Source organism: Barbus barbus (assembly GCF_936440315.1).
Source record: "Barbus barbus genome assembly, chromosome: 33".
NCBI classification, from domain to species: Eukaryota; Metazoa; Chordata; class Actinopteri; order Cypriniformes; family Cyprinidae; genus Barbus; species Barbus barbus.
In genome coordinates, this window is record NC_136761.1 from 26,316,707 (window position 1) to 26,344,350 (window position 27,644).

Consider the following 27,644-nt stretch of genomic DNA (forward strand, 5'->3'; position numbering starts at 1 on the left):
TCACTATGAAAAATACTCACTGGAGTATAATGTGTGACAACTTGCCCCAGTCTCGTCTAAAGTATGCGATGCATGCATGGAATCAAACACTGGGTGGCGCTGCAGGTCCATGTAATATAATATTCTCTTGACAGAACAGCTTTAGGCTGTTTTGAATTGCATTACTCGAGTTTACTTTTTCTTTATTTTTAAAACAACAGATATTTTGTGTATCGTTTTGTAATGCAGTCTATTCATATATTACCTTGCAGTTCAGTGATGAAACACTATTATAACTACTACTCAAACAGAAATGTGTTGCCTTACGTTAAAACTATGAAATCGATGCCATGACAGTTTTACTGTAATGCATTTCTAATGTAAGTTTCATGCGTTTGAAAACTTGAATGTACAACGAGCATCTACTATAACATTTCTGTCTTTGCTTCTGTAAGATAGAAGTGGCGCCATGTGAAATATAAATTATTTTAATGGAATATTCTGGAAAACAGAGTGTGTTGAGAAGAATGCAGAGAGAGAGGGGCGGGGTCAGAGTGTTTTAGCATCGCTGTGGGTGTGTAACTAACACTGTCTCCATTCCACAGAATCAGCTACTCACATTAATACTGGCCATGCCAGCCCAACACTGTAGCTAGTCATCATTATTATTCGCATCGCCTCCTTTGAACCAAGGACTACTGGAATAATTCAGTTTGCTGGTCGTTTATCGTCTGGTTTGACCTGGTAAGTGCGGATGGTATCGATGAAGAAGTGACTTTAGCGGATGCTAGCTGTCGCGTTAGCCAGCTGAGGGATCGCCTCACAGCGACTCATCCTGTATTTGCATCGAGCTATTGATTTCCACTCTATTTTATTGGTGTATAATGGTTGTATTTTACACTTTACATGTTTAATGAATTTCTGCCTTCGTGTAATGAGGATACAATGCGTGTATAGTGGATTTCCCGCTGTTTTTGTGATGTTGACAGTGCTAAGCTATGAGGCTAACAGGATAGCTTAACGTTAGATAGGTGTTCGTTATTTAATAGTGAGATATATAATTTTGGTTTGTTTTTGAGTGTTTGATGTACTTTGGTCAGCCTTGATGCACAAACAAAGGTGCAGCAGCTTTTTGGTAGATTTCCTTCATTTGCAATTGTGTTTTTATTTATTTATTTTTTACTCGGAAGGGTTAGATGCTTCTGTAAGTTAAGTGACAGCTGACGGTTCAGTCTGTAACTGACTAAATCACTAAATATATTCTTGCCTTATTTGTTTTGAGATGTTAAACATGTCTTCTGAAGTAAAATAGATAGCTTTGGCTCCTAAAATAGCTTCAGTTTCGTTTGATTGGGATGTGAAACTTGAATCTTGTATAGAGCTGTTTCTGGAACAGCAGCTGAGGGGGATTGTGCTGTTTAATAATAGATATTTAAATTTTTTGACCTTGTTTTATTTTAATTGTGTAAACAAATGTTTTTCAGTGCTTCATTATTCATTTAATTATTTATTAAATATTTCGTTTTTTTATCAAGTATTCAATTTTTTACTCGTTTACTAGTCATTTGTTTTGATTTTTAATATTTTTTCTGCACATTTCTTTGTTAATGTATTTTGTTTATTATTTATCTGTTCATGTTCAGCAAATTTTCATTATTTTTTTTATTTAAATTTTATTTAGAATTATTTAGTCATTTATAAAAAAAACATGCACTATTTTTCTCTGAATATTCATACAGGCCGCCTTGCACTTCTTTGTGGCCGGACCCCAGTTCAAAAACCCCTGAAATGGACTATGTCCATACATTGTAATAAATAAACACCTGTTATTTGCCTATGCCTGCCCTTCAGCACGAAGCAATTTTCAATTTTGGTGTCTTTTACAACATCAGAAAGTTCAAGGAAATTCATCAAATCCTGAAAAAGCCATGGAAATTTCTAGCTTTTATAGTATGTCCAATATATTTAGCCAGCTAGAAATGGCTCTTGTGGTGAGTTTGAACACTATCTTGGATTTGTACAATTTTGGGTTGTTCATAACAAAAAACCGGAAAAGGCGTGATGATAATATAAAAGCAAAGTCATAGAAATTCAGGTAATCCTGTGCTTAAAGACAATGTTATATGGTGACGTTGTAAGCCAAATACATTTTTCCATGCGTACGAGAGCGATCGGAGCAAAGTCATTGACTGTTGTCCACTCCTGTTGCTGTAGATTGTTGTGATAGCCGCTTGTTTTGTAATACAGCAGGGCCAAGCAAAACCAAATGCATCAGATGTCCCAATGAGCCACAGACAGGATGTCTAACCAACTAGACAAACCCAACCGGGCTGCTCGAAACAGAAAAGTGGGTGCTAGGATAACTTGTAGTTTTAGCTGCTATATGCACGGATACGGCCTTTAAAACCTGCTGAACGCGTCTTGTTCAGATTACAGCTAAACCCAGCTGTCCTTGAGGAGATTTCAGCGCTGCTACTTGGCTCTTTTCTGTGACAGACTCTTTAGATTCATCCAACCGCCTGTCATGAAAACAGTTGGAGCACCATATGGGTTGAGAGAGCTTGATTACGGATAACTGATTTCATTTGTAACGCCGGTTCTCTGTTGTAATAAATGTGCTCTTATAGTGCACTGTACAAAATAGCAGAATCATCATGCTTGAAATCAGATCTTGAGCATTGAACGGAGCGATTATTGCTGTGGTGAGCACAGTCATGTGATGAGCTGCTTTGAATTTTTTTTCAGATTGTGAAAGTGAAAGCTTTGAGTTTGCTTCCTGTTGGATGTGACTTTATTTCGAGTGGGATTCGTGGCCAAAGAATTAGCTCAGACTGAAATCTCATTGCAGTTCTGTGAGTGAATATACCATTGACATCAGCTGTTAGTCATCCTGAAGAAGCATTTGCATTTTGTAAATTAGCTTGATACTTGCATCCTATTTTTTTCAGATGGACCCCAGCTTTTAGTGGATGTTGCATAATAGTCATCCGCAGTGGTGTGCCCACCTCATTTGTCTTCCTGCTCAGTGAAAATTTAGACAACAGAAAGCTTATTCAAATGGAAATCCCAGCGACACACATTTGCGTTAAGCAAATCTACACAAAACCTTTTCTCTGTGTGTTTGTCAGCGCATGCTCATGAAACTGGACAAAAAAATACCACACACATGTATTGAAAAAAGAAGTCGAGTCATATCCAGAGATTAGACTATCATACTTAGAGATGGGCTCTTCTGAGTTTACTTGGGCAAACCACATAGTAAAACTCTAGCATCAACAACACAGGGCATTGTGTGAGCAATGGCAAGCAACATTTAGTTTATTCAGGTGATTTTATTTTGTTTTGGTAACGCATCTCTAGTAGGGGCTTTCACACATACAGCTTTTTTTCTGGAAAATAACCGGTAAATTCCATTTAGAGATCATGTATGAACAGGACCGTTTTTAGAAATCAGTGCTGTTGAATTGTCAGGGATAAAAAGTGTAACAGCAAAAATGCATTTTGTGTGACTGATGATATCTGTCACTCAGAATTCAAAATATTTAGTCAAATTTGACATCCGGGCAAATGGGGAAAGCGGCACAGCGTTTAGGTCATTTCACAGTATTGATGTCACACAGTTGACTATTTTAGTGCTGATGTGTGCATGTAGTCTGTTAAAGACGAAAGCCGCTGTATGTGTGAACAGATGATACGACTATTAAAAAAGCTGTAGTTGCTAATTTTATCCTTTAAAATTAATTCATCAAAATGACATATTTAAACACATTTTCCAGTGAAAATAATTTCTTTACATGTAGCCTTTCAGAGCATACTCCATTTGAGGTCCCCCGCGTATGCGTAAAACCCGAAGTATACTTTGGCCTTTACTCTACATCCTTACCTCATTTAGTATATACAAAACCATAAATATGCAAAGTAGTCCTGCCCCCACTCAATTACACCAGCTTGGACTACCTGCTCCACTTTTACTCGGTTAACTGAAGTAGTGAACGCTACACAACAACACGTACCAATATTGGATTAATTCAGCTATATGTGTTTGAAATACAAACTGATTCTAAAGAGGGAAAGCAAATTATACAGGGTCATCTGCAAGTCTGTATGTGTCAGAATGGTAATTGCTCTCCTCTACTTGTAACTGTAATTAATATCATTAACCTTTGGCTTGAATAAGATATCGAACAGCTAATAATGTGTTTCCAGTGTTATACAAACCCTGTTCCCGTTCAGCATCTCAGACACCTTCCTTCCAAAAATCAGCATCTTTAAGTAGAAATGCTTTGTTAATGATATGAAAAGCCCCATCGAGTTGATTGGTTACATGTTTGTAACAGTAGGGAACGGGCTCAATTTTCAAACTGTCTTTTTTGTGTAAGATCATTTTTGTCTTTATTATGAGAGGACAGCCTTGTGGTACATAATGCAACACCGTCTTCACAGTCTAAAGGGGTCTATAGATGGCTAAATATAGTCAGTAGATTAAAATAAATGCATAAAAGAGGACTCGTTGCAATTCAATATGCGCATGTTTCAGTGGATCATCAGTGCTGGTTCAAAACAAAGTTTGAATAAAGTCTGTTTGTTATAGTTTATATATATGGACACATTCCAATCTAGAGAATTATGGATTTGTGGTGGTGTTTGAGACATTTCTTGTTTCTATTAAAAAAAACAACAACAGTAATGGTGATAAAATAATACTAAAGCTTTATTCAGTTATTGTTTCTCATGTGGTTGTCTGTAAAAATAATTTTGCATGGAACCACAGTGATACAAGTCATGATTTCCCATGGCAGTTTTATTTATGTTGCTGCTCATGTGGTCAGTCATGTGATTCATATTTAAATTAATAATAGGAAAATAATATTTCGGATATGTATTTTTGCCATTTTTGCTTTTATTATGATAGGACAGTTTAGAGCTGACATAAAGTGAAGTGGAACAGAGAGGGGGCCCACAAGGCTATTGGCTCTGACTAATTTTCAGTGTTAGTTCTCAGTTTCAGTCTTAAATATACATAGTAGTTTTGAGGAGTATATTCTTAGCAGTGGTGTTGACTGATGAATCTGCACATGGTTTATCTTTAAACGTATTAAAACACCAGATAGACATTTAAACAGCATAAAACATGATGTTCAGAAAAGTCAGTTTTGACTAATTTACCAAGTCTGATGTGTGTCCTGTAAATACTGCTGAATTTATACTGTATCTGTATGTCGCTTTAAGTAGTGTTTTAGGTCACGAGCAAAGACAGACGTAGACTTAATGAAGTTGTTGTCTTAAGCAGTTAATCTGCGCTCTGACCCCCGCTGCTCTTTCTCCAGGTCCCTTCAGAACGTTGTCAGCAGCTGATTAGCTAAATGTGTGGTTTTTCTTGTTTCCATCCTAATGATGAGAGCTGCGTTCAGTGTTGCCAGGGACCACCGCACTGCTAGACTGGCATTTTACTTCACACTTGAGCATCCAGTGCTTTAGTATAACCATTTGGAAATTTCCATTCCCTGCAGAGCTGAATAGGAGACTCTTAATCAATAATGTCAAAGACAAGCTCAAGTTGTTCTTTTAAGTGATAAGACTCATCACTTGCGTGGCCTGCTGGTTATTTATAAATAATTCATACTTGTCCTGCTTTATTAATTAATTGATTTATTTGTGGATCGGATCTTATCTTTGATGGTCAGGCTTGATAGGTTTTGTTCTTAAATGGCTTTTTTAAAGTCACATGACAACTCTCCATCCAGCTTCTGCACAACATGGGAAACTTTCTATTTCTCATATGCAACCCATGATATATGACCCATACTCTTTGTGACATAGGAGCCCTCAGGGTTTTCATTTTTGTGTTTATTCTGTTATGCTTCTTAAGTTACTTTTTCCCACATACTGAAAACCCATTCTGATAATTACACAAGACACAGGCTAGCAAACTAATCTGGCTCGTCCGTTCCACTGAGACCTGTTCAACACCATATACATTTTCATATGTTAAGACGAATAGCCTACTGTTGATATTTTGAGTGAGCTTATGTTTTGCATAAATGCTGCTTCAGAGGCAGTTTGCCATTGTCATGGCACTCAACACGCATTTTGTTTTCTGTCTCAAATCAATACATAGTACAACACCGTCTTTGCAGTCTAAAGGGGTCTATAGATGCTTAAATAGTCAGCGGATTCAACTAAATGCAAGAAAAGGGACCTGTTGCAATTCAGTATGCAAATATTTCAATAGATCATCACTGCTGGTTCAAAACAAACTGAATCGATATTATTATAGTGTTATAACACTATAATAATGCTTTATAATATATAATATAATAAAACTCATGCTTTCCGAAGGTGATATTATTTACGTTGGAAGAGCGAGTTCTGTAATCTTACGAACCCGCTGCTCATGTGGTCAGTCATGTGACTCATATTTAAATAAAAAATAGGAAAATAATATCATGTTTATACTTGATATTAATATTTTAACTGGAAAATTGGCATGCTATGGTTAAATGGTTTTCTGTCTTGCATTTTATCTCAAAATGATGGATGTCATGTAAAAAAGTGGAAATTAGTAGAAATAAAGTAGGGTAAACGTACCTATTAAGCTCACCAAAATCTACAATGAGACATTTTTATTGCACAAGATATTGGTTTCAGTACAAAAAGTTGTTAAATTTAAAATATTAATCTCTCACACAAAAATTTCATTTTATTTTAAGTGTTTGGTGATGAGTTTTTGGCTCTAGGTTTGCATATAAAGTCACACCAGAGGTGTTCAGCTGGGTATTAGGACTTGGCTTTCTGCAGACCAGTCAAGTTCTTCCACACTGACTCAATCAATCATGTCTTTTTGAACCGTGTCTTATACACAGAGGCACTGTCATGTTAGAATAGAAAAGGGTCCTGTCCAAACTGTTGCTATAAAATTAGAAGCACACAATACTCTAGAATATCATTATATGCTTAAACATTAAGATTTGTACTCATGGAAATTACTAAAGTAGTCAAACCTGTTCATTAGAAGGGGGTGCCAATACTTTTGCCAATATAGTGTATCAATTGGTTAAGACATCAAGTAGGATAATAAATATTTTTTTCTTTTTATAATCTGATCTCAAAAATTGTGCTTAATGGGTACGTGAGCTTAATAGGTGCGTTTACCCTAATGCAAACTCCTATTTACATGAAGTAAATATTTGACTAAACTACTTGTACGACTAGTAAATGATTATTTGTGCATTCCCTAATTTATATAAACACAATAGATAAAAAATGATTGAAAACCATAATAATGGCCCATTTCAAAAGTTTACATGATTTTTGTTCTCTTTTGTAAAGTAATATTATTCTAGTAATTCTACTATATACTAGTAAACAATTTCCCACATTTCAATAATAAAAGGGTCCGTATTTAAAGTGTGTGCACATTAACTCAAAGCTTATGGATTTATCCCCTCATGTAAACTAAGAGATGTGGATTCAGATAGCAGTTAAATTACCAATTGACCTTGGTGCTTGTCAAAAAAACAGCAGATAATTTGGCCAGGAACTTTTACGCAGGTAGTGAGAGAAAAACACAGACATTCTGGATTTGAACGAAAAACTCAATTACTGGTAAAATCTTACAATTTAACGACAGACATTGTTTAGTCACCTGGTGCAAAATTTAGTCACGTGAGTGATTTACTCGTAGTGTAAAGGTTTGAGGTGAATTAATTACATACAATTATGAGGGAGAAAAATACAAAGTAGTGACATTTCAGTGCAGTGCTGCCTCGTGAGACTGTAATGATTGACTGTTGAATATAAAGGGTTTTTACTACTAGTGCCATAAAGTGTTATAATAGAATTTGAAGTGTTGCATTCAGCTCAGTTCAGCCCCTGATTGCCTGTTACCTGATTACCAGATACCAATAAAGTGCGTTGCTTTGCCTAAATTACAGGGAAAATGCTCAGATCTAGTTTTAACCTTGAGCTCCTCCTAATTTCATATCTTTTTAGAGACGTCCCTAAAGATAGCTACACTTATTAATTAATCATTGGCAGTCATTGGAGATTGGGTTTGTGTGCTAGTGGGCTGATAATCTCCTTGTTAGGTTGTCTTCAGGACTCTGTTGTTCCAGGGAATGTTCTGGAATGTTTGCAGCCGCTCTTTGTGTATCTATCGCATGCTTTTCTGTGACTGCATCTACAAACTCACCAAGTAGCCAGTAACCATAGCAAGACAGCTTAGCTTTGCAAACATCATGTCACCAAGGAGATGCGGAGAGATTTGGCTGCAGAAAATTCCAGCATCATCCCTTTATGTGTTCTCCAAAGCTTTGAGGAATGAGCCATGGTCATACTGTGCTCTCTGCTAACTGTCTCAGCGCTGAGCTGCTTTTAGCGTCTCAAACAATGGCGAACATTGTGAGTGAAAGGTCATCGTGCATGATATGTGGGCTTAGAAGCATATCTACTCTCAATTGTCTGCAGATTATAACATCTGCTGTTAGGGGTCAGTTCGCACTTCGTTCCTATTTGTTTTCGGGACATTTTGTTCCTGTTCCACATGGACTCGTTCCTTAAAGAGGTCTGTAATTTGGCACAGTGCTCTTAACATCTTAAAAAGGCATTTGTGTAAATGATAGTACAGGTAATGGAGTAGATCTAATGAACTGAAACACTGTGTATACATTTCAGAGAAAAGGTCTGTCCTGGAAGTCTGATTTTTTTTTTTTTCAACCTAAAATAGAGGTGATTGAGGTACACTGCCATTCAAAAGTGCCATTCAGAAAAAAAAGAGTTCTTTTGAACTTACTATTCATCAAAGAATCCTGGGAAAAAAATGCATCAGTTTTCACAAAAATATTAAGCAACTTAACATTGTTTTCAACATTGATAATAATAAGAAATGTTTCTTGAGTAGCAAATGAGGATATTTGAATTATTTCTGAAAGATCATATAACACTAAAGACTGGAGTAATGATGCTCAAAATTCAGCTTTGCATCACAGAAATAAATTACATTTTACAAAATATTCAAATAGAAGACAGTTATTCTAAATTGTAATAATATTTCACAATATTGCTCTTTTTACTGTATTTTCTGATCAAATAAATGCAGCTTTGGTGAGCATAAGAGACTTCCTTAAAAAGCATGAACAAATCTTACAACCCCAAACTTTTAGACGGTAGGTTTGTCATGTTTTTGGAATTCTAATTTCCTTGTTTAGAGTGTTGGAACACTTTTATTAACATTCCTTTTCCAAACAAATGAAGCATCGAGGCTTTCAGTTGCATTAAAATTCCACTTGGTATTAAATGTGGTTCATGTGATGCCATATGCAGCAGGGTGAGCAGATTGCCTTCCGTTTTTCTTCCTAATTGAGATTTAAAATTCACCAGATATGTTTTTCAGACCCCAGATGTTCATAAGTGAATAAGTGGTTTGCAAACTTGCCCTAGCTAATATTTAATCATAAAGATTATTATCAGTTTTGATGCATTTGCTAATGCTGCTATTCTTTGTGTGTGTTTTATTTCCTCCAGTTTAACCACTAAAGTCCTGAACAGGATTTGCGGTCTGTCAATGAGGAACTACAGGCTCATCTTTTGCCATAACCTGAAGCAACCATAGATGAACAATTTGTTTGCTACTAGTGAGTGGAGCAGGAGATAAAGTGAACTTCTGGGCATTTGTACAACAAGGTAAGCTCTGCTGTGACGAAAAAATATATTCATATTGCAATCATACTAGATGCGAGAGACCAGCTGGTGTTGTCATGAAGACATCAGGTGTCTCGACTGATCAAGTTGAGATTGTGTGTACATTTCTGATCATGCCGAACGCTAATCAGATGCAGTCGCAGAGTTTTTCCTTAACATGAACAGCTTGTTTGCTGTGTTTGTGATGGAATTTGTACGTTGAAGAAGAATCGCAGCCACCTGCTACCATCAACCAAATCGGCGTGCCGCATCTGACGGCTGTACGATCTTTGTCCATGACAGTCGCTCCACTTATTTCAGCTCTCCTCATCTCCACGCTCACACACGATAAGAACCGCCGTTTCAGAGGTCCCGCTCCAATTTTCAGCTTGTTTTGTTCTTGTCCGGAGTTTGTCGTTTGAGCTCGCGCCCCACCCATGATAGCGTGTTTGTTCAAGGAGGTGACGAGCCGGACGGCCGGCCGATGTAACCTTGTTCTGGGCATCTCTGTGTGCAGACGGACTGAAGCAGCTAGGCTGTGGAGGCGATGAGGAAGAGCCTCAATACTTCCCTCAGCGACTCCCTTAGCACGGCCAGAGTGTTCGGGATCCCCCTGGAGGAGGTGCAGCACAGCGGGCAGCCAGGACATGAGGTCCCCCTACTGGTCAGGAGCATCGTCGAGTACATTGAAGAGCATGGTGAGTCGAGGAGGAAACCTGGTGATTCATGGTACTTTCTTTCTAGCCTTTATTCGTTTTTAACTGTTGCCAGTGATGGCAGCATCACAGTTACTGAAATGACTCCAGGGATAGAAATGAAGATCAGAAATAGACCAGAAAGTGCATATTTAACATTTGAATCATGGTTTTATGAGGTTTCCAATCCATTCAGGCAAATTAAAATGCTACGTATACACATGCATACATATATCAAAATATATTCAAGAATTGAATATTTCATTGTCATCAGAATGTAAGCTTGCTTACTTTACATTTTTTATGCATACAGTATTACAATATTCAGATAGTTGGAGTTTGTTGTGGTTTTGAAATACCATGCTGTTGTGATTTATTGTTTATTTATTTTTTAACAATCACTTTAATTTAATTGGTTTTAACTTCATGAGTTTGTGTGTCAAATATACATTCCCATCCAAACGTTTGGGGTCAATAAGACTTTTTTAAATTATTCAGCATGGATGCATTAAATTGATCACAAGTGTCAGTAAAGACATTTAAAATGTTACATTAAATATTTCAAAGAAACAAAAATATTAAGCGTTACCACAGTTTGATCATTAATTTCAGCATAAAGTTCAGCATAAAACCAAATCAGCATATTAAAATTAATTCTAAAGGATCTTGTTGACACTGAAGACTGGAGTAATGATGCTGAAAATATATGTAAATAGAAAACTCTTTTAAATTGTAATCGTATTTCACAATATTACAGTTTTTACTTTATCAAATTAATGCAACTTTATTGAGCAAAAGAGATCAATTTTCAACATTAGAAAAAAATTCTTACCGATCCCAAACTTTGGAAGGTTGTGTTATTAGTATTATATGATGTTTTATTAACAACGCATTACTATACTCACCAAATACGCATTACCTTACTCGTGCTAAATATGTGTAAGTTTGAACTCGTGAAGTGATGTCATAATAATTGTTTTATATGCCTTCAAAACCCCCCACAGTCTTTACTCTCAAATATGCAGCAAGGTTGTGTAACACATGAGTATATAGCTGCTACATAAATAGTTTAAATATTTTTGTATTTATCAAAGTAGCACAGGCAGGATGTTGAAACTAAGTTGGCAGGGCTTAAGTCCTTCTTCTTTGAGTTCAGCACACTGGTATTTCTTCTCCACCGTTTCATACAGAAGGATGTTTTTGTACTGAAGCTAATTTAGACATAACAGCGAGTGATGCTGTGGCTTCCCCTCATGCGGTGCAGAGTATTATATACACACACACAGAACACCAGGAATGGGAACCGAGACAGACCGGCTAATGCTGATTTGCCAACTGAGCTTTTAGGAAGTTTCTGATCTGATCTGGCAGAAATCTAGAGTTTAATTTAAAAGCGCTTGAGTCAAGAACCCAGCTGTAAAAATATCCATTATTGGTTTTATTCTCAACATTTGGGTTGAAGAATGTAAACTTGTTCCATCATGAAATTAAAATATGCCACAATCATTTTTTTTAAATCAGCAAGTCTCATTATCTCATAGATGTGAGACGGAGAGAACGTAGCTGATGTTATCACACTAACAGATCTGACTAAAGGGATTACGAGTTTAACAAGCAACTGCTCCGCTTTGTCAGCTGCTCTGTGCAATGATTCAGTGATTAGAGTCTCTTCGGTGAGATGTTTATACGTTATTCTGCTCGTAAGTTTGTCTAAGTGAGCTGTGTGTTTGTGTTTTGTAGGAGGGCTGCACCTGGGTCTATTTCTAGTGAATGGGAACGCAGAACGCGTGGAATGGCTCAGGCAGCGCTACGACAGTGGCGTTGAAGTCAACCTGGAGAAGGAGGCCGACCTGGCATCCGCCGTCAGCCTGCTACGCCTCTTCCTGCAGGAGCTCCCCGAGCCAGTCATCCCTGCAGGCTTACAGGCACAAATAATGCAGCTCTATCAAGGTGGGTGAAGCTTTCACGCTGCCCTCTACTGTTGTTCTACTAGCTGGGATAATTCACCCAAAATGAAAATGACCCCATGATTTACTCACCCTCAAGCCATCCTAGGTGTATACGACTTTCTTCTTTCAGACGAATACAGTTGGAATTATATAAAAAATGTCCTGGCTCTTCCAAGCTTTGTAATGGCAGTGAATGAGGGTCGAGATTTTTAAAGCCCAAAAAGTGCATGCATCCATCATAAAATGTGCTCCACACAGGACCATGGGGTTAGTAAAGGCCTTGTCTAAGAAAAAATATCCATATTTAAAACTTTATAAACCGTAATCTCTAGCTTCTGCTAACTGTCGTAGGCTCTGGTGAGAAGCGACGAACGTGGAAGCGCAGAGAAGAGAGCAAAACGGTCAAGAATTAAAGAAAGAAAAATGTCGGAGGATTTTGATATAAGCCAAGAGCAGACTGGTTTTCCTTTGCTGAAAACAAAACTTGGTTCTGGCGAGACTGGCATATTCTTTCGCTTACGCTACGTCTACATCCTACGCCATCCGCTGGAACGCTACTCTCTCATGAACTCTCGTAAAACAATTAGCGGAAGCTAGAGATTACGGTTTATAAAGTTTTAAATATGGATATTATTCTTACAAATTGATTCATCTCAGAAGGCCTTTATTAACTCTGGAGCCGTGTGGAGGGCTTTTTATGATGGATGGACACACTTTTTTGTGCTTCAAAATCTCAGCACCCATTCACTGCCATTATAAAGCTGGGAATAGCCAGAACATTTTTTTAATATAACTCCCGATTGTATTTGTCTGAAAGAAGAAAGTTATATACACCTAGGATGGCTCGAGTAAATCATCAGTTAAATATAATTTTTGGGTGAACTATCCCTTTAAGTTGAATCTCTCTGCATTAAAATGCTTGTTTTACCTTCTCGAATGTTCTGGTAACTTGACAGACTTGTAATATGATTACATGATTACTATCATTAAAGCACGGCCATAGCCTTTCACACCTTTACATCAGCCAGCTCACCTCCTATCATAATATCCTCGTTCTGACCTCTGGTTTGTTTGCTCTCCTTTAGACCACAGCAGTGAGGAAGAGTTGGGCAGAAACATGAAGTACTTCCTTCAACAGCTGCCTCAGGTCAATTACAGCTTGCTCCGCTTCCTCTGCCGATTTCTGTCCGGTGTGGCGTCTCTTCAGGAGGAGAGCTGGAGCATAGGAGCTCTCGCTGCCGTCTTCGGGCCAGACATTTTCCAGTAAGATGCTTTTATAGTTTCTGATCATTCATATGAGCTATTTTGCTTGCAGAAGAGAAAATCTTGTTGGAAGAGAGAACAGAGTCAAAATCCTACATACAGCACCTTTAACTTGATGTGGTGTCTTAAAAATGCGGCGCTCACATGTGAGATGCTGCAAAAGACACGAGCACAATATTTATACTCGTCCATCTAGCGTTTACATAGAAAAACAATAGGAAAGTAGTGCATTGGAATGGAAAAACATGTTCTGTGTGAACGGACCCTTAAGATCCTTGCATACTTGATTCCGAAATTTTCGTATGCATTTTTTATTTTTTTTTAATTCGTCATCCTTTCCTATCAAAATGCTTGCTACGCATGCGAAAACGCAGAAAATCGAACCTGGTCCAAATTTTTTAGGACTGACTAAAGTTTCGGAGGCAGTGGGTAAATGTGATTGACACAACGTGAGGTCGTATTTATTTTTTAACACGCGAAAATTTCGGACGAGAATTTCAGACTTGGTGTACAAAGACCTTTAGTCTCACCGAACAGAATAGCAATAACTGTTGCGGAAAAACTGTTTTTAAAACTGATTCCCAAACACTTGTTTCCTGTTTGCCATTGTTAAATCAGACAGACAGTGTTGCCCCAAACTCACACGAATGGTTTAGCTAATGTTTTCGAGTCCAGATGGTTGGCTTCTCAAACAAATAGAGCAATATTTTGAGCATTTTGCACCAAAAAGTCAGCATTTACACAGTTGACGAAATCAGCCCACATACATATTAAGCTAATATAGAAGAAAGTATTTTACCATCAGAAAATGACACGCGTTAAACCTGATTCCTGTCTACGTTCTGCAGTTTAGACACAGATGTGGAGGATCTGAGAGAGCAGGAGTCAGTCAGCCGTATTCTGGCAGAACTGCTGGAGAACCAGGAGGAGTTCTTTGACTCGGACGACGACGACGACGACATTTCCAACACCAATGACTACAGCTCCATTAATGACCAGGTGAACTTTCTTTCCTATGTGCTTCAGCAGTGCTATTATTGACATTAGTGCTGCTCATCTGTATGCACACAAGATATTGTGAAAAAACTGATGCTATTTATTCAAAGCCCAGAAAACCACTGATCTCCACCAGATGATATTGTAAATCGCTGCATGCATCACACAATACACGCACACTAATAATGAGTGAGCTTTGTCTCAGTTCTCTGCATATGACAGCAGCCACGGAAGTAAATTGTTGGATTCAGATGTTTACAGCCTGTTTATTTTGAAAATAAATGACATGCATATAAATTGTAGCATGTCCATTTTCAAATGTAATTATAGTAATTCGGCTGAAGCGCTGTCCAATTAGAGATAAAAACAAAAATGCAAACAGATGCAGAATGAATTAAACAACAAATACATTAGTGATGGTAAATCTGAATATACTTACTAGAAATATGTTGCATATGCAGTATGTCTATTCTGGGGTAACATCAGTATTAAAGCATTATTAAAATTGACTTAAACCAAGCCCCTAAAGAGTAAACAAATCGCATGTGCTAATAATTATTTAGAGTTAGTATTGGATAAAGTGTGATCATTGCTAATATCACAAAGAGTGAGAACAGAATATTACCATAAATGTTGACGTTTCACAAAATGACATTGTAAACTGATTAGAAAAAAAAAAAGCTGTTAGAAAAATATCGGTGATTGGATTAGTTTCAACTTGTAACAGTTTTAAAATTCACATATATTCATCATATTTCCTGATCAGTGCACGGCTAATTGTTAGTGCTGTGCTTACAAATGCTTTAGGGGAAGTTGTACATTTGTTTTCTAGATCAGTAGGCTTAGTGTAAGTCGGTATTAGCTTTGTTCCTCATTAAATACTTGCCCAAACCTTGCAAATGCGATATTGCGATTTGAGTTTTAAAAGGCGATTATATACTTGCGCTCTGTGTTTGTTTAAAGCTTTTAAAATGTGTGCCGTTTACCCCAGTTTCAGGTGGAGGCAGCGCTTTACACAAGCAGATGTGAAACACAGAAAAAGGAAAAGCAGTGTTAGAAGGTTATGATGTCTGCAGTGTTATGTAATAGACTGAAATCCATCCAAAGGCGTGTCTCCTGCATTCGGTGTGTCTGTGAGCGTTTGCAGACTGCTGGTTATCTCACAGTCATTTGTTTTCTTTGAAAGTGCAGATTGTTTTAAATCTCATTTGTATGAAACTCACATCCTTTTAAGGAGCTCAGAATTTCTTGCCTCATGCACATGAAATGCTTAATAATGGGCTGTAAATTCTCTCCCAAGAGATTTCTCCTTTTCCTTCTCCCCTAAGTCAGACTGGCAAAAAAGAGGAAACAACCCTTTTGTACAAAGACAATACTAACCACAGTTACATAAGCGAGTGATGTAAGTTTGGTTTGGTCTCCAGGGACATCTCGTTTTCATAACAGGCAGAATTTGACAGACCTGGGAAAGGTTAATCTAATAGACATCAGGACTCGCAAAATTTCTAAATCCCTGGTAGCACTTCGGGCAGGTACTCTTCAGATTTTGGTAGCCTGAAAATTAATTTAACTAGCCCAAATAAAATAAAGACCATAAATGTCAAGCAAAAACATTTTCAATACACAAATATCAAGGAAAGAGTTTTATTTGACTATTTACAAGGTATCTGCAGAATTCTTAATTTAAGGCAATTTGAAAAATTATTTCTTATTAGGCCTTAAAAACTCTTCAGTTTAGTTGTATCAAATTTAAGGACCCGTGGGAGCAATGTTCCCTCTAATTTTTTTTTCTTGCTGAGCAAAACTTTTCTCTATTGGGCGGACATTTCAGGCACCTGAGCAAAAGCATTCTTTATACCAGACCTGCACAGCATGCACACAAGAAAGTGTGTAACTTTAAACTTTAATGTGCTATTTATATTTGATTTGATCCTTGATGTAACTAAATGATGTACATTTTAGGTTAAAAGAAAACATTTTTACAGTACAATACACTGCAGTTCTAAAGTTTGGATCAATAAATTTCTTTAAAGAAGTTTCTTCTGCTCATCAAGGCTGTATCTATTTGATTAAAAAATACTGAATATTATTTCACAAAATAATATTGTGAAATATTGCAATTTAAAATAAATATTTTCTATTTTAATATATTTTAAAATGTAATGAATTCCTTTGAAGCAAAGCAGTATTTTCAGAGTCACATGATTCTTTAGAAGTAATTCTAATACGCTGATTTTTAATCAATGTTGGAAACCGTTGTACTGCTTTTTTATTTTATTTTATTTTTTATACTGTATTTTTTGGGACCCGTGATTTATAAAAAAAAAAAAAAAGGTTAAAAAGAACAGTGTTTAGTCAAAATAGAGATTTTGTGTTACCATATAAACTATTCAAAAGTTTGGGGTCAGAATGTTTTTTTCTTTCTTTTTTAAAGATACTTTAAAAAAGGTTTAAAGAAAGTTCAATAAACTTTATTCAGCAAGGATGTGTTAAATGGATACAATTGATGATAAAGACTTCTATTGTTAGAAAATATTTCTATTTTGAATAAATGCTGTTCTTTTAAACTTTGTATTAATCAAAGAATCAAAGAAAAAAGTAACACCGGTTCCAAATAAATATTAAGCAGCACAACAGTTTCAACACTGATAATAAATCAGCATATTATTATGATTTCTGAAGGATCATGGGACACTGAAGACTGGAGTAATGATGAAAATTCAGCTTTGATCACAGGAATAAATGCTGTTTTAAAATATAGGTATTAAAATAGGAAACCAATATTAGAAATTGCAATAATATTTCACTATATCAATGTTTTTTCTGTATTTTTGAAATGAATACAGCCTTGATGAGCAAGAGACTCAGTCAAAGACTCAAAAACAAGGTCAATTATTTATCAGGTTTATAATGTAGCCTTATCAGAATATATTATCAAAACAAACTATTTAAACTGATAGAATAGAATAGAATAGAATACAAACTGAAGCAAAACTTAAGCTGAGATCTGTAAGTTAAAGATATATAAAAAACGTGACCATATGAATTCTTCTATAGCTGTCTAAACATCGTTATGAAGTGCAGTTTGTACAATACACTTGTGTGTGACTGTACATGTCTTTGTTACCGTTCTTTGCCCATCCTCTGCTATTTCCAGCACTTAATCAAGCCACTCTTCTTTAATACATGAGGACTGTCATTGCGTTTGAGTTGGCTCTCGTGTTGAGCGCACCGCAACCATTGAAGTACTCAGTTTCTACAGCGACTCATTTGGTGCACATCGTTCTCTTTCTATGAAACCGGTTCTAACTCTGTCGTGACATCAGCTCTAGAGCGGTTTGCCTGAGCATTGCTATTATTTCCCTTTTACTGAGGCATTCAATCAAGGCTTCCCAACTCATTTTTGTGTGCGCGAGGCACATTATTTCTTCTGCGCGGCCGCGGTGGAAGAAGAGCGCGGTCGCGCGCACGCTCAGCTTAGAGGGAACCCTGCGTGGGAGCCCTGTATTTAAGGTAGCCCGTCGGGCAGGGCAGTGATACATTTTGGTAGCCCGACTGGAAAACACAATAGCCCCGGGACGTCGGGCTAGCGATTTTGCGAGCCCTGGACATAACCTGGAGAGCTGCCTTGCTGTCTAATCTCTTTTCAGTCAACACCTTAGCCATCATTAAACCGCTCAAATGACTGATTTGAAAAGCTTTACATAGACGTAGCTCACAACTGATTCCAATAGACTGCTGCAGGGATGACGTGTTTTTGTAGGCCAAAAGACAGAAATGAGTTGGCATTTCATCGTTTTGGGGGGTTTTGAATGTGTTTTTGGCTAAATGCCTGACGTAGGGTCTGTGGTTAACACAAGCTCAAGATATTTTTACATTTTATTCTATGACGTAAAATACTTCAGTAGTACCTTGTTCAAGCTTTTGCTTGTCTTGAAAAAGGCAGTTGCTTACAACTCACTAAATGGCACTACAGAGGTTGTCAGAAACCATAAATATCACACTTTTTTTTAAATAAAGACTGAAAGAGCCGTTGGAAATGTTTGTTTCTGGCAGTTGTATTTAGGCTTTAAAATTCATAAAAGTAGTGTTCATTTGTGAAGATTTTAACGATGAGCAAAACATGTAAGAATCATTAACGTTTGTTTTTCACAGAGCTTATTTTCTGCAATAATCCAGAAGCCAGTGAGAAAATCCTATTGGGTTTTGGTCAAGGGAAATTACTTATGTACTGTAAATTCCAGGTTGGCCTACAAAATACGTCATCGCTGCAGCATTTAATGGTATTCACATACATTATGTAAAATAGTACAGGTGCGGTCACAGCAGAATTTCAGTAGTTTTGTGGGCAAAAATAGGTCCATTGTCTGTTGTCAATAGAATAGAGAGATATAAGCCACAGTTCACACAGACGTCACTTTCAAACCAGGCAGTTACTGGACGGTGCTGGGAATTTATGTGGCCGACTAGAAGCTGGTGCGGAAGTCTTCCAGCCTCACATGAAATTCCAGATTGCACAGATCCCTATTGATATTACTGCAAAATAGCTAAAAACAGTAAATATGACCGTACAATTTTTCTACCAAATTAAATATTCCGGACCAGGCCTTCACATCGATGATGCCTTAAAATGCACCCTACGTATGAAGCTCATTAGGTTTTGGACCAGAGCTCTAGTTGGGCCCAGTAAAATCATTTTTATTTTTTCCCCAAATTCCATTTTATCTATCTATCTATTTATTTATTTATTTTTCCAAATTGCAATTTTTTTTTCTCGATTCCATTTTTTTTAAAGCTTATTAAGGGTTGGATAAAATTTTTATTAATCAAAAAGCATGTCTAATTCAATAAAATAATGACGCTTATACAATTTAACATGAATTTATTAAAAGTGTTATTGTTACCAAATTCTGTTTTTAAGCATGTCTAATTATTTGAATGCATAAAAACAACTTAATTTAGTAAAAAATTATTTTTACAGTGATAATGATATTTTTTTTTCAGAAATTCTGTGTGTATTTCAATTTTTCTGGTTATCAAATGAAATAAACTCTTTAATTTTTTGACAAACAAAGGGGATTTACAATTCAAATTAAAACATGGAAGAAATATTGTGATTATTCCTTAAAATAAAGTTTTAATAATTTTAATAGTAGTAGTCGCAATAGATTTAATTGTACTGGCCTACTTTTGGTTCATTAATCCAAAATTTGACAAGTTCTGTGATGCTCCACATTATACAGAACATTTTTATGATTGGATTCCGCCATTCCGTCTGCATTTTCTGCCCTACTCTAGTCTGCTTATAGCAGATCCACAGCCTCCCTTGAAGGATAGATCTGGTTGAAACGGATATTATTAGCTTCAGTGGGTTCCACTTCAGACATGCTTAGAAATACTAGACATTACAGCATCCCGTCTGCTGAAGGTCCTCCATACTGTAAGAGACTGCATAAGAAACAGAAGGGACAGAAACAAATGTAAGCAGCGTGGGGAAGGTCCTGGGTGACCTATCTGGATTCAGGCCAGTGCTCAAGGAGCTGGCATATGCTGAAATGAATATGGGCATAAATCACAGATTTATTTCTAAGTGTGTCCCGCTCCAGAGACTCTCAGACACTGATCATATGGCTCACCCAGGGCTCATTGAGATGAGATGGAGCTGACTTGTGTAATTGTGGCTGGTGTGATTTTGCATTGAATAAAGCATTCTGGCTTGGCAGGGTTTGTTACATAAGTGCCTAAGATTAAATCATTTTGATAATATCATATTACTAAGAGGTTGGACTTGAGACAGAGGTGGACGATGTTCTGTCCATATAAGGATGCACGGCTTATTATGAGCAGCCCTGACTGGTGATCGTACCCAAATCTCCCTAGCAACTCTTGCTGTTGTGTGTTTATCATTCAAACTCTGGTGACTGTAAAAAGGTTGTGTCCTTTTGTTCTTCAAATTCCTGTTTCTGCCCTGAAATGTTCAGACCTGTTGTGGCCAGACACAGAAATAAAGCAGGTGACCGTGCAACGCTGCAGATCTTTGCACACAGTTGCTGAGCCTGTTTTTCTGTTCCTCAGAGGCTGTGAGATGAGTTCTCTATTCGTGTGGGTTGTTTTTCCTCTTTGGTTTGTGTGTGTGGTTGACAGCGTTTTTACTAATTAATGAAGAGCGCCTTTAATTAGAGTCTCCGTCAGCTCTCTGCTGTTGGTTTTTGTATCCAGATGTTGTTGTATAATCTGGAGGCTGCACATTAACAAAGCCTCTGAGGCCAAACAAAGGCTGAGTTTCTGCGTGCTTCAGCTTCTTGGAGGTATTAAAGCATCATGGATGAAGCCGTGAGGGTGTTTTCCCCACCCTGGCTGCAGTGTCTGTGCTTAAGACTATGTGGTCGTGTTTTGAAAGCAGTAGTTACTAATAATGAAAACAGTGAGAGGCAGGGGTCATTTCCTTCACATCTGCAAGTTTTACTTTGTTGATTTTATTATAACACCTCCGTTTTTGTGTCCATTGAGACATCTAAAAACAATTCTACATCAGTCCACAAATTAATAATAATAATTATTATTATTATTAATAACTTATAACAAATAGAATAACAATGATACATACTAACACTTCTACTCCTAATATTTATTTATTAGTAGTAGTTATAATAAACACAATTAATAATTATATTTTATTATTAAGTTATAAGATATAGAATAATGATAATACATACTAATAATAATCATGATTATTGTCATTGGTGTTATTATTAGTACAATCATTTTATTAGTATTTTGTAATTTTATAATATTATTATTATTACATTATAAGACATTGAATAATTATACATACTGTTACTAATTATTATTGATATAAGCGTTAATTAATAACAAATATATTAGTATTTTGTGATTTTATAATATTAAGTTATAAGAAATAGAATAATGATAATAAATACTACTACTACTACTACTAATAATAATAATAATAATAATAATTGTATTAGTGTTTTGTAATTATCATTATTATTAAGTTATAATAAATTGAATAATATATACTAATAATAATATTTATTGTTGTTGCCATTATTATTAGTTATAATAAACACAATTAATAATAATTGTATTGGTATTTTGTAATTGTGTATTATTATTATTATTATATATTAAGTAATAAGAAATAGAATAATAATAATAATACATACTACTACTAATAATAATATTAAGAATGATTGTTGTTGGCATTAGTATTAGTTATAATAAAATTTATAATCATTTAGCAATTTTATATTATTATTGTTTTTGTTATTATTATGCATTTGGCCACTGATGTTATTATTACTATTATTTATTCTGATAATTGGAGAGAAAAAAAACCCATAGGAGGTCTAATCATTACAGACATTATGTAAGTTTTCGGCTAGATTTAAAAGCACCTCTTTTCAGAGGAAACAACCAACTAGCATTTTGCATCATTATGTACATTTACTTTTATGCTTTTGGCACCTTTATCCAAAAGCAGTTTTACCCAAAGTGACTTGGAATGCATTAAAGTTATACTTCTATGCAAGATCTTTACATATATGCACATTTTAAGCTGTGCTGTTGCTGAATAATTATAATGCATAGTCTTAGTTTAATTGCATTGTCTTCCTGAAAAAAGCAGATCAAGTCAAATGGCGAGGTCCCTAAGGATTCCCACCTCTGAGATGTGCAATATAACACACTAGTCTGGAGAAATATAGTGTGAAATGCAGGTAGGATGAAAGATCCTAAAATAAAATGGCTTAAATCTGCAGAATCTGGGGCTTCAGTGTCCAAAAGATAAATGAGAGTGAACCGTTGCTGGAAGCATATAGAGATGTGTGAAAATGCAGTCATCCTCCAAGCTGTTCTGCACGCTGCATGTGACTCATATCTGCACGGTCGCTCAACAGCAGCCCCGCTTGACCAATCAGATGTGGAGGGAAATGGTTGCTATGGCAACATGGCAGCAATACCGCAGCAGATGCAGGGTGCATTTGATGGTGTGCTAGTGCCAAAGTTTGTCTGATATTAAATACTGTCCGATAGATTTACACATGGATGTGTGATTTTAATAAAATTATGTGTGCCATGATTTGAATTCCTCTGACTGACACATATTTCATCAAAACCTATTTTCTTCAAGAATCTTGTGTTATGTAACTCATTTAAGTCTTCAGGAAAACCACACTAGTGATAAACGCATGCACTCAGATATACAGTGATGGCCAAAAAACACTAGTATTTTCAGCAGCTAAAAATAGTTTTAAGCTGTAGTGTGTCTTTTACTGTAGTGTGTCAGTAGGAAATATCAATTTACATTTTCAAACATTAATTTTGCCATTAATTGTAATAATCCAGTGAGATTTTTGCCTGACAACAGCCAGTGCTCCACACAGAGATCTGATCTGATCATCATCAGTCTGTCTGGAGTGACATTAAGATACAGAACAAACTGAGACTAAATCCAGAAGAACTGTGTCAACGTCTCCAAGACGCTTCAAGAAACCTTCCTCCAAATCTTCCTGAGAAACTATGCAGATGAAGTGCACCGAGGACAAAAGCTGCTTTAAACGCAAAGGATGCTCACACCAAATGTTGATTTAATTTAGTTAATAGAGGTCAATTGATAAAGAAAATCTATTTTTGACAGCATCCTCATTTTACAGCATTTTTACACAAGTGCCTAAAACTTTGAACAGTACTGTAGCTTTGCAGGAAGGTTTACTGAAGCGTCTTGGAGACGTTGCCACAGTTCTTCTGGATTTAGTCTCAGTTTGTTCTGTATCTTAATGTCACTCCAGACAGACTGATGATGATCAGATCAGATCTCTGTGTGGAGCACTGGCTGTTGTCAGGCAAAAATCTCACTGGATTATTACAATTAATGGCAAAATGAATGTTTGGAAATATAAACTGATATTTCCTACTGACACACTACAGTAAAAGATAGAAATAACTGACTTAAACCATTTTTTAGCTGCTGAAAATACTAGTGTTTTGGTCATTTTGGCCACCACTGTATAAAGATAAGATATGACTTAAAATTATTTAATGCGCCATAATTGAATTGTCTAATATTATTACATTCGTTAAAATTTATATGAATTACATGCTTAAAATAGATAAAATAATAATTTTAATGATTGTATATAATTAATAAATCAGGATCCATGGCAGCATTATATAACATCCTGTAGTTATCACTAACGTACGTGTGATGTCACGAGTCAACATGCCTGTGATCGTGTTTGCAGGCGTGTAAATTAGGCTCCCTGCTGATAATCAGCATAGGTGTGGGGCGTTGCATAATGCCTGGATCTCACAGGGGTGTAAGATGGTCACATGTAATGTAATACTAATGTTGAATTAGACATAAATGCTGCTGAAGTGGTGTCAGCAGGCCTATGGTATTCACATTTCCCTCTCTCTCACCCCTGCAGATCACCGAGCTCCTGGAGGAAGAGAAGTTGGAGGCTTGTGAGGAGCTCCCGCGGGACGGGGAGGACGGTCCCTCCTCGCTTTCCCCTAAACATGCCAATGTCGCCCCCTCCTCCAGGTAAAAGCAGTTTTAGAAACCTCTTCATCTGGGATCAGTCTAGTCTGAGATCCCTCTTAGGAATCTCCCTGTGCAATTTAATATGAGCGTGTGTGTGTATATATTTAAAAGTACAGTAACACAAGTTACCTTTACATAACCTCACATCTGTGCCACTTACCACATGCTCACATGTTTTTCCTCCAGCTCTTGATATGAATAATTTGTTTTAACGCAACAAAAATGTGGGTTCAATAAGATATTTTTTTTTAAACAAAGTAATACTTTTATTCAGAAAGGATGCATTAAATTGATCAGAAGTGACATCAAATACAATTTCAGTGTTGCAAAGGATTTCCATTTTAAATGCCTTCCATTCTTTTGAACTTTCTATACATCAAGGAATTCTGAAAAAAAAATGTACCAAGTTTTCCTTGCTAATATTAAGCAGTACAACTGTTTTCAACATTGAAGATAATAAATTACATTTTAAAATAAATTCAAATAGAAAATTTATTAAATAGTAATAATAATTCACACTATTACTGTTTTTACTGTATTGTTGATCAAATAGAGACTGCATTCAAAAACATTTCAAAATCTTACTGAAAATTTGAGTGTTCGTTTACTAAAAGTTATGATGTTTCAAATGATTAGTACATTTGGTTTATACAGGCATAGGCATGTTTTTATATTTTGCAGCGTGGGAAAGTCCAGTCAATTTTAGTGAAACAGACAGTTCTGACAGTTCATGTAAACAAAATATTTATATAATTTATAATATTATAAGTTAGGCAGTATTTCTGGTTATTTGCTGTGGATTTATCTGTCCAAGTTTAATGCTGTACCCTTACTGGGAGTTGACCTAAATGAGTTAACAATAAATGAATTAAATTAACAATGTTTTTTGTGCCAGAAAAATATGCCTCAGGTTAAATAATAAATTGCATGATCAAATAGTAAGTAGTTTAAAAAATGCATATTTTCCCCTTATGTAGCTATTTTTTTGTTTGCATATTGCAGTTTAGCTAATTACTTTCCCTAAAGAGTAGCTTGATTATAGTTTGAGTATGAGTAGCTTTAGTTTTCTCAACACTGGTGTCTCTGATCCTCATCTTCCCGCTGCGTTCAGACCCATAACTGCCCTATCAGCCGTCTGAGCCGTGATCTCTCTTGACCTGTGTTCCTCTGAAGTCGATCAGGACATGCTTTCAGAGGGTGACTTCAAACTCCAGCGTCCTAAATGTCAGATGGCCTTGCCTTGATGCCATGTTATAAAGCTGGCACTTCAGAGCCATACCAAGTCAATGAGCCTGGCATCTTTTTTTATGTGTAGCTGTTTTTATAGACATGCTCTAGATTTTAAGGGTGTGGAGAGTATGATTAATGGCTGTCGTTAACCTGTAGCTCTTCTCATGAGACATCGGGCGGTCTGCCGAGAGGTGTCTGGTAAAGTAACGCAAAATGGATTGGTAGCATGTTTCTGTCTGACACAAGCTAAATTGGATAGGTGTTTTGGATTGAGACTGAATGTGAAATGTTTGTGACTCAAATCAGTGATAATAAGGTAGCGGTGTCGCTCCGTGTTTAAGGTGATTAAATGCCTCAACCTTTAATCCTAATAAAGAGATGGCCATGAGAGTCGGCATGTGTCAAAACAGCATTGAGAAATACTTGCTGAAGCAAGACAGATTTATATTCTTGCATTCTTTCCAAAAAAAACGTATTTGTTTGGCTCTGCTGCTGTCATTGGTTTTGTTCCATTAACCGCGCCCTTCTAAGGGTTCTCAGAAGTGAATTATTTATAACATTCATAGGCATTGCATCATGGAAATAGCATACAAGAGACTTTATTCACAATTGATTTTTGATTCTGACGTTGCTTTTATAACAATTTGACACTGTTACAAAACACAGACCACACCAAAATATTTATTTACTTTTTAAAGTCTCTTGTGCTCACCAAGACTGCATTAATTTAATCATAAATGCAGTAAAATTCTGAAATAATATTATAATTTTAAATAACTGCTCTCTAATTTAAAATATTTTACAATGTAATTTATTCCTGTGATCAAAGCTTAATTTTCAGCATCATTACTCCAGTCTTCAGTGTCACATGATCCTTCAGAAATCAGTCTAATATGCTGATTTGCTTCTCAAGAAACACTTCTTATTATTAGCAGTGTTGTTTCTTCTTCTTCTTTTATTATTCTTATTCATTTCTTATCAACAAAAATAGTTGTGCTGCTTAATATTTTTGTGGAAACCCAAAATATATTTTTCAAGATTCTTTGGTGAATAGAAATGTCAAAAGAACAGTAATTAGTAGAAAATAAAATGTTATAATATTGTTGTTATAGAGAAATGTTTGTATCATAAATGTATTTACCGTCACTTTTGATCAGTGTCCTTGCTAAATAAAATGATTTTAGAAAAAAAATCTTACTGACCCCAATGTTTTGAACAGTAGTGTATATTTGTAGTCAGCTTGTTGCAATGCATTCTGACTTTGCTTTTTTGAAGGATGCATGCTGACTTAGAATTTAAACAAAAATAGGTCTTAAAAGGCAGCAAATTATTGCTGCCTATCTTTTAAAAGTCTTTGTGTCGGGAGCACACATGTGATGCTGTAAAATGCCATCTTTGTAGGTTTCAGAACAGAAATGTAGTGTGTGTGTTTTGGTTACATAAACAATGTTCCCCACCTAAACCAGTTCAGACCATCTTCTGTGCGAGGCGAAGCTCCAGACGCCCTGTCTGTTTATTCATATCAGGATCTTGCGTACACTAATCCTACCCACTTTGAAGTGTTTAGTCTCTGCACGAACAGCTTTGGATGGCAGCTGCTGCAGTCCAAGTCAGACACAAGAAAACACCATGATCAGCAGGGAAATGGGCAGAGCAAAGCTGCTATTGAATACAAGCATATCCAAACGAGCTGGGTCTAATAAGCTGTTCATCAGTGCCAGGCTTTTAAAAGATTCGCCCACAGCTCTTTTCAGCACAAAAGCATTTGGACATTTTTCCAACATTTCTTTCCACTAGTTTTATCACATTTATGAAAACACTTGGGCATTGTTTGTTTTTTCTTCCAAATCAACTTGCATAAAGGGCTCAATAAGGACCGTCTTGCATTATTTGATGATTTGGTGATTTATTTCCTGATGATAGCCAAGGATTATAATGGCTGTTTAGGTTAAAGCTTTAAAGGAAAGGCCGCAGCAAAACCACTTATTTCATTGACAATGGTCTGTTTGGGTGCAAAAAACTTTTAAAAGTATGTCATGACCCTTTTAAGGCCAAGAAGGCTTTCACGTCGTAAACCTGCTTAAGGACATGGGCCGTGTCAGAGGCGTACAGGAGCATTGTTATTTTTTGAGGCTGTGATGCTATCTCTAATGGCCTGTCATTCACAACAGTAACAGATAGCATTTTATAGCTTTTATGATATGTTACGAGGCGTTTTTGCTGTGTCAGGATAGAAAATAATTAATGATTCACTTCAGAGAAATGCAATTTCCAAACAACGTGCTATAA

General features: G+C 36.3%; 1 protein-coding gene across 7 annotated transcripts in view; it reads left to right on the forward strand.

Moving 5' to 3' along the window:
* The first annotated feature begins 520 nt into the window (after positions 1-520).
* The window catches only part of LOC306853303 (protein FAM13B-like), a 51,680-nt gene continuing 24,556 nt past the window's right edge, over positions 521-27,644 (forward strand). For 3 of the 7 annotated variants that reach the window (XR_013782726.1, XM_079390612.1, XM_079390610.1), the window contains exons 1-7: positions 536-723; positions 9,502-9,660; positions 10,175-10,355; positions 12,093-12,302; positions 13,387-13,564; positions 14,413-14,563; positions 24,010-24,125. Coding sequence is in view for 4 of the 7 variants with exons in the window: in XM_079390612.1 (XP_079246738.1) it covers positions 10,205-10,355; positions 12,093-12,302; positions 13,387-13,564; positions 14,413-14,563; positions 24,010-24,125 (806 nt within the window). In the remaining 3 variants the exon portion in view is untranslated. Of the gene's footprint in view, positions 724-9,501; positions 9,661-10,174; positions 10,356-12,092; positions 12,303-13,386; positions 13,565-14,412; positions 14,564-24,009; positions 24,126-27,644 lie in introns of all 7 variants that reach the window. The other 4 variants (XR_013782727.1, XR_013782728.1, XM_079390609.1 and 1 more) reach the window with 2 other exon arrangements.